Consider the following 7,248-nt stretch of genomic DNA (forward strand, 5'->3'; position numbering starts at 1 on the left):
AGCACGGGCAAGGCCAACAAGATCACCATCACCAACGACAAGGGCCGCCTGAGCAAGGAGGAGATCGAGCGCATGGTGCAGGAGGCCGAGAAGTACAAGGCCGAGGATGAGGTGCAGCGCGAGAAGGTGTCCGCCAAGAACGCCCTGGAGTCCTACGCCTTCAACATGAAGAGTGCCGTGGAGGACGAGGGGCTCAAGGGCAAGATCAGCGAGGCCGACAAGAAGAAGGTGCTGGATAAGTGCCAGGAGGTGATCTCCTGGCTCGACGCCAACTCCCTGGCCGAGAAGGAGGAGTTTGAGCACAAGCGGAAGGAGCTGGAGCAGGTGTGCAACCCCATCATCACTGGCCTCTACCAGGGGGCAGGGGGCCCCGGGGCCGGGGGCTTTGGGGCTCAGGCTCCCCACGGTGCCTCTGGCTCTGGCCCCACCATTGAGGAAGTGGATTAGAGACAGGACACTTGTCTCTTGTGTTCCTGTACGAACTCAAGACTTTGCATTGACTTTTATTGCTTCCTCCCTCAAATTTATACGTTGGTTGAATGTTGAATTGTATCTTTATACTGAAGTGATGAACATGCTCTATTTTCCAGGTTTCCAAAAATAAAAATAAATTTATACTCCCACCTTTCGTCCTTTTCCTTTTTGTAATACTCATATTAACTTAGACTTTTAGATCATTGAGTTCTTCCACGTAATAATGAAATTTAAAATGTCAACTGTGATGTGTTTTTGTCTACTTAAGAGTCTATATACTAGAGGGGAGCATGTACATAGGTAAAGGCAAGAGAAAACTCACAACACATGGAGCCCAGGAACAGGGAAGGGAATAAAGGTAGCAAAAGGGTAGGGGGAAGGTGTGGGGGGGGGGCACGGATCGCGATGAATGGCACACCCCAGGGGGGTGAAAACGGAAACCAGAGGTTGGTGTGAGATTTGAAAATAATTAACAATCTACAACCTATCAAGGGGTCACGAGGGTTTGGGGGTGGGAGGAAGGGCGAAAAAAAGCTGATCGGGGGCCAGGCCGGAGCGAGGGCCCAGGCGCTGGGCGGCGGGGCCAGTAGACGGGTGCGGCGGCCGGGGCGGGGTGCGGACCTGGGCAGCGACTGGAGCTGCGGCAGGGCCCTGGGCCCGCTGCCTCCTCCCCTTGGACTGGGGGACTGCTGCATGGGGCCTGGGGGGCGGGGCAGGGGGCGTCGGCGGCGCTGGACCCTCCAGGCGGACTGGGGCTGAGCCCGGGGCCGGGGCAGGGCCTCCGGTGGGGGTGGGGAGGCCGGGGAACCATGCCCGGAGGCTGGCCGGCCAGAGCATGGCTCACGGGCCCAGCGCACTGATGCTCAAGTGCGTGGTGGTGGGTGACCGGGTAGTGGACAAGACGCCTGCTCAGGAGCTATGCCAAGGACGCCTTCCCAGAGGAGTAGGTGCCCACTGTAGATCACTATGCAGTCAGCGTCACCGTGGGGGGCAAGCAGTACTTTCTGGGACTCTATGACAAGGCCGGACAGACTATGACCGGCTGAGGTCTTTATCCTACCCGAAAGACTGGTGTCTTCCTGAAATGCTTCTCTGTGGTGAATCCAGCCTCGTTCCAACTTGTGAAAGAGGAGTGGGTACCAGAACTTAAGGACTATGCGCCCAATGTCCCCTTTTTATTAATAGGAACTCAGATCGATCTTCGAGATGACCCCAGAACGTTAGCAAGACTGAATGATATCAAAGAAAAACCCGTGTGTGTGGAACAAGGACAGAAACTAGCAAAAGAGATAGGAGCATGCTGCTACGTGGAATGTTCAGCTTTAACCCAGAAGGGATTGAAGACTGTTTTTGATGGGGCTAACATAGCCATTTTAACCCCAAAGAAGCACACAGTCAAGAAAAGAATAGGATCAAGATGTATAAACTGTTGCTTGATTACGTGAGGAGTCTTCAGGGGCCAAGGAGACTCTCTCTTGCTCTCAGAAAGCATATGAAAAGCTACAGCTGTACACAGACCTCTTAGAAAGAAGCAGTTTAAAACCTGGGGGGTGGGGGTGGGATGATCAAACAAAACTGCCCTCAGAAGTCTCTAGAGCTCCCCAAGAATGTTTCTTCAAGGTCCAAGAAGCAGCACACAGCATCTGAAGCCACAATCTGTATTATAAATACTTTATTTCAATAGAAGCTACAATCTCTCAGGGGTTTCATAGTTTTAAAAAGTTACAATCACATCGTATTGTGTCTACATAGATGAAACAACAGTGCTGTAAATGGAACTGCTTGGCATTACCCATAGATTTCTGCACAGTCTTTGTGGAATCTTCACAAAGAAATATCGTGTCCTTTGGCTCCCATTTAATTATTCTTGTATGTAAGTTGCTTTCTATTCCAGTAGATCCAGAGTGGTGAAATAGCTAGCCCAGCCACGTAGCCAAAGGTCGCACCAAGCGTGCAGGAGATGGGCAAAACCTGAAGGGGCAATGTGTGAGATCAAAAACAAACAAATGTTTTATTATTACTTGAGCACAAAGTCAGTGTAACCGAACTCCTCCTCTATTAAAATGTGTTGTGCTTTCTGAAAACAAACAAATAAACAAAACTGATCCCAAGGGCTCAATGGAAAGTAAATGACCAGAAAAGAATGATAGGATATATTTACAAATATGTTGGCTACAATTGATGTATGGATTGTAACAAGAGTTGTAAGAGCCCCCAATAAAATGATTATAAAAAAAATAAATAAGTAAATTTATGCTGGGGCCACTTATGCCTTGCTTGTCACCATTCCCTACAGCAGGTTCCTTTGTGAAAAGACTCCACTCTTACTCCATTTTCTGTTAGGCTCTCCCCTATGAGTCCGTGGACTATAAAAATGTCTATAAAGGTTGTCATTCCTACAGTATCTCAAATTGAGCGCCAATGTATGGCAAGTAACGGGGAGGGGCTTGGGGAAATATGGCGATATTGCAGGGTGAGTCATTTCTCCTAGGCAAATGGGGCCCTTGGAAGGTAAATCAACAGTGTGCTCTGAGTGGTTTGGGTCTGTGGGCTGAGAGGGAATGAAAGACGTGGGGCATGATGGAGCCGAAGGCCAATAGGGCCTTCCCGTGTGTCCTTCAGAGGGGTGAGCTGGAGGATCTCTGGAGAAGGAAAGGACAGGCAGTTAACTGAATGACCATGAAGACATTCCTATAAACACACCTGATATATTCAGAGCCCCGATGTTTTATCTAGATTCAACATTAAGTGAAAAACAAACAAAAAACCCAAACTCATTGCCCGTGAGTCAATTCTGACTCATAGGGACAGGGTAGAGCTGCCCTGTGAGTTTCTGAGACTGTAACTCTTTACAGGAGTAGAAAGGCTGTCTTTGTCCCACACAGACCTTGTGGTTTGCAAACCACCAGCGCTCCACAAAGTGAGAGTCATATCTTGGCAGTGTTCACGTATTTGCTTGTTGAGTGATGGACAAGTACCTTAACCACTCATGCCTAGTTTTCATCTTTTAAAATTAAAAGGTTTGGACAGAAGGCTCAGCTTATTATTTCTGAGAGTATGCTGAAATAGAAAAACCACTTTGCTAGCTGTGGTCACCTACATTTTAAGTACCTCTTCCAGTAAGCACTTTAGAGAGATGTTCACCTGAGAGAGGGAGGTCTACAACAATCGAAAGGATCCTACATTTGAAAATCTTTTTCCAAGCCCTGTAATAGTAGACTGCCTATGTGTTACTTTATTCATCTTTGCCCCCACCACACTAAAATAATATTCTTCACTACTGACCCCAGGAGGAAACTTAAAAGTTACATAACCTAACAGAAACTGGTTAAAGGTTAAAGAGAAAAAAAACACACACCAAAAAACGATATTTCCATGTTCCATCAAGCCCACAGGGCTTTTGTTTCTGCATGCCTGAGTCCAGGTTATATTTCTCCCTCGGTTTGCCTTTACTATTTATAAAGCTGAATAATTATGCCAAATAATAGAATTGGCAAGAAAGCTTTAGTTTGTGTTAATTTAGGAGGGAGATGCAGAAAAACTCGCACCCTAAGTGAGAAAGACTAGATCCAGCCTACTCTCTCCTGCATTTCCTTCTCTGTGAGGCTCCTTCCTCTTGCCCTAGCTTGTTGGAAGGGCCTGCCACAACCCCCCAGCGCTTGGAGAGTGAACCCCTTTCAAAACTGTATCTAGAATCCCGGTGGGCTTAGGAGTTTGGCTTTAGAATAGTCATTCAAAGCCACCAGCCGCTGTGTGAGGCTGTCTGCTCCTGTACAGATTTAGTTTCAGAAACTCTATAGAGCGGCTATGAATTGGGATCAACTCCATAGCAGGAGAGAGAGAGGGAGGGAGAGAGAGAAATGCATCAAACTAGATATGGAACCAATTCAAATGCCACTGAGTTTGCACTTTAAACTAGATTTGACTTTTTAAAAAGAACTCTTCTGTACAGACATTTGATACATGCTTACATGCAGTGCAGGAGTGCATCAAGACTTCCACTAAAGGTTCTTTTTTTTTTTTTTAGTTTATTTCTTGAGTGAGTGAATTAGAGAGTGAGAGAGTGAGTGAGTGAGAGAGTGAGTGAGTGAGAGAGTGAGTGAGTGAGTGAGTGAGTGAGTGAGAGTGAGTGAGTGAGACAGTGAGTGAGTGAGTGTGAGAGAGTGAGTGAGAGAGTGAGTGAGTGAGTGAGTGAGTGAGAGAGTGAGTGAGTGAGAGAGTGAGTGAGTGAGTGAGTCCCACTAAAGGTTCTTAAAGGAATCCCAGGATTAATTCCAGTATTGGGCAGGTGGACTTTGCCTTGGAAATTCAGAAGGGGAGGGAGGATCTTTAGAGCTACATAGGCTTCCAGGCTGTTCAAGTTAGCGGTGTCCTACTGTGGACTCTGGTGTCTTCGTGGTAATGTGCATTTGCTATAGGACCTCACCCTACCCCAAAGCTGGAGCAGCATTTGTGATCGTCACCTGTGACAACGACCAAGCCAATAGTGAGAGACGGGGTGTGGTTAAAGAGCAGAGAACACTAAACACTTCCAATACGAGTTAAAGGTTATGGAAAGCGCTACAAATGGTCTTGAACTGAGAAAAGAATAAAGTTCTAGTGCAGATGAATGAAGGCTACAGAGTAGTGTTTTATTGAGAAATCAATACAACAACAAAAAGAAATCAATACAAGATAAATGTATTGCATGCTCGCTCCTCCCCACCATACACACATACACACGACACACACGCAGAGTACCTAGAAAAATAACCACATTGTAACTTCAACCCAGCAGCATGATAGCTCATGAGATTGAAATTGTCTAGGATCGAATTTTGCTGCGATCTACAACTGATGCTCAATGAAGCAGCAGTTAAGAAAATCAAATGACATATTCCATGGGGCAAAACTGCTCCCCAAGACCTCTTTTAAACTGTTGGAGAGCTTTACTTTTACTTTAAAGACCGCGGTGCCCCTGACTCAAGCCATGTTATTTTCATTCGTCTCCTGGGCATGTGAAAGTTGGACAATGAGTAAGGAAGAAAGAAGGAAGATGCACTTGAATTACGGGGTGGACGAGCACTGACTATGCCCCGGGGCTGCCAGAACAAACAGATCTGTCTTGGAAGAAGTACAGCTTCTTAGAAGTGAGGAGGGTGAGACGTTTTCTCACACACCTTGGGCATGTTATCAAGAGCGCAGTCCCTGGAGAAGGTCATCATGCTTGGGAGAGGGTCCATGAAGAAAAGGAGATGGATTGCCACCGCAACTCCAACATCAAGACAAGTGTGAGGATGGCGCCGGGCAGATAGCGCTTTGTCCTGTTGTCCTTAAGGGTGCTACCAGTCAGAACTGACTCTCCACCCAACAACTTTGAGATCAGGCTGAGGGAATTGCAAATGAACAATACAGTGCCATCCTGAGAAGGAGGGTTTTCGATAGCAGAAAAGATTACCTTGGGAGTGGAAGGGTGTAAAAAGACAGGTAAAAAAATCTTAAAAATCAGTATCTTCCCAGATTCCAATCTCACATCCTATCTTTCTCTGCAAGGTCTCGACAGGCGGGTGGCTATGATAATAAGACTGATTTTATGTGGTTTTTGAGCCCATGTTATTCCTTTATTAATAATGTATTTCCTTATTATGGGTTTAACATAAGTTCTTTATCCTCAAAAGATGATGAATAAAGATCCCTGAGCCATCAAAACGTAAGTATTTTATGAATGTGAAGGAAGTGCATAGGAACATGGGTTTTGGGCTAAAAGAGAGGATGGTTACTTCATGCTTTAGTTTTTTTATGACGATAATAGTTTAATTGGCATTTTACAGAATCCAATATATCCATTCACATACAATTCTGCTGTTCAAACCCATCTAGTGGAGTTATAGTCATCAATGCTATCGGCTCCCCATGCTCGTTTAAGATTTTTTTTTGGGGGGGGGGGTATCCTTAACGTAACCCTTTTCCAGAGTAGAAAGCCGGGTCTCCAGGAGGCGCCATCGACTGGAAGGCAGAGTTTAGTGTTTGGAAGAGGATCCCTGGTGGTGTAGCGGTTACATGTTGGGCTGTGAGACCCAGGGTTGGCAGTTTGAGACCACCAGCAGCTCCTTGGAAGGAAGAATGCGCTCTCTGTTCCAGTAGCTCCGAAACGCACAGGTCACTGTGACTCAGCACTGCCTCGAGGCCAGCGAGTGTTTGCTTTTAATGGTAGGTCGGATTAAGAAACGGGGACTGCCAACTCCTTTCCCTATTTGGCCAACCGACATCCGACCTCGGGTCCTCCGAGGTCGCGGGTGCAGATGCAGGGACAGAAGGACTCCCTGGCTCTCTCCCAGCACAAAAGCACGTGTACGTGTCCCAGGCAGGGCAGCGTGAGTAATCAGGTAGCGAAGCGAATTCAGCTCCCGGACCGGCACGTGAGAGGGGCGACAGCCCCCCGGGTTGGAAGGCCAACGGGGTTTCGACCTTGCAAACGTCCCCAAGGGCGTGCAGGGAACGCAGCAGGCTCTCCCCTCCCGCGCCGGGCCTGGCCCAGCCGCGCGCTCCCCGGGGCCGCCGGACTTTCTTCTCAGGCCCCTCATTCTGGCTTTTGCTGTATGCGAGTTACGAGACGCCTCAGTTTCCCCGCCCCCTAAATCAGCTAGCGTGAGAGAACTCGAAACGCTTCTCCTTTTATGTCCTTCCAGCTCGATTTGAAACCACAACGGGGAAATAAATGCAGGCTGTGGGCCAGGCAGCTCCGTGGGCAGCCCTTCCGTCAGGTCCCAGGGCGGTCCGAGCCCCGCCCCTCCC

At 47.7% G+C, this 7,248-nt stretch overlaps 1 protein-coding gene, 1 long non-coding RNA gene and 1 pseudogene across 2 annotated transcripts in view; 2 read left to right on the forward strand and 1 right to left on the reverse strand.

The window, feature by feature from the left end:
- The window catches only part of LOC101659968 (heat shock 70 kDa protein 1-like), a 3,681-nt gene extending 3,058 nt beyond the window's left edge, over window positions 1-623 (forward strand). The window contains exon 3 of the mRNA XM_004711713.2: window positions 3-623. Within this exon, the coding sequence (XP_004711770.2) occupies window positions 3-447 (445 nt within the window). The 3' untranslated portion in view covers window positions 448-623. The remainder of the gene's footprint in view (window positions 1-2) is intronic.
- Window positions 624-1,309: 686 nt separating this feature from the next.
- Window positions 1,310-1,919, forward strand: LOC101660278 (annotated as a pseudogene).
- A 212-nt stretch (window positions 1,920-2,131) lies between these two features.
- LOC123521946 overlaps window positions 2,132-7,248 on the reverse strand; it is a 23,992-nt gene continuing 18,875 nt past the window's right edge. Inside the window, exon 4 of the long non-coding RNA XR_006680281.1 lies at window positions 2,132-2,445. This is a non-coding gene — a long non-coding RNA (uncharacterized LOC123521946). The remainder of the gene's footprint in view (window positions 2,446-7,248) is intronic.

The sequence above is a fragment of the Echinops telfairi genome, unplaced genomic scaffold (genome assembly GCF_000313985.2).
Source record: "Echinops telfairi isolate 266 unplaced genomic scaffold, ASM31398v2 ScPeMD7_655;HRSCAF=1070, whole genome shotgun sequence".
NCBI lineage: Eukaryota > Metazoa > Chordata > Mammalia > Afrosoricida > Tenrecidae > Echinops > Echinops telfairi.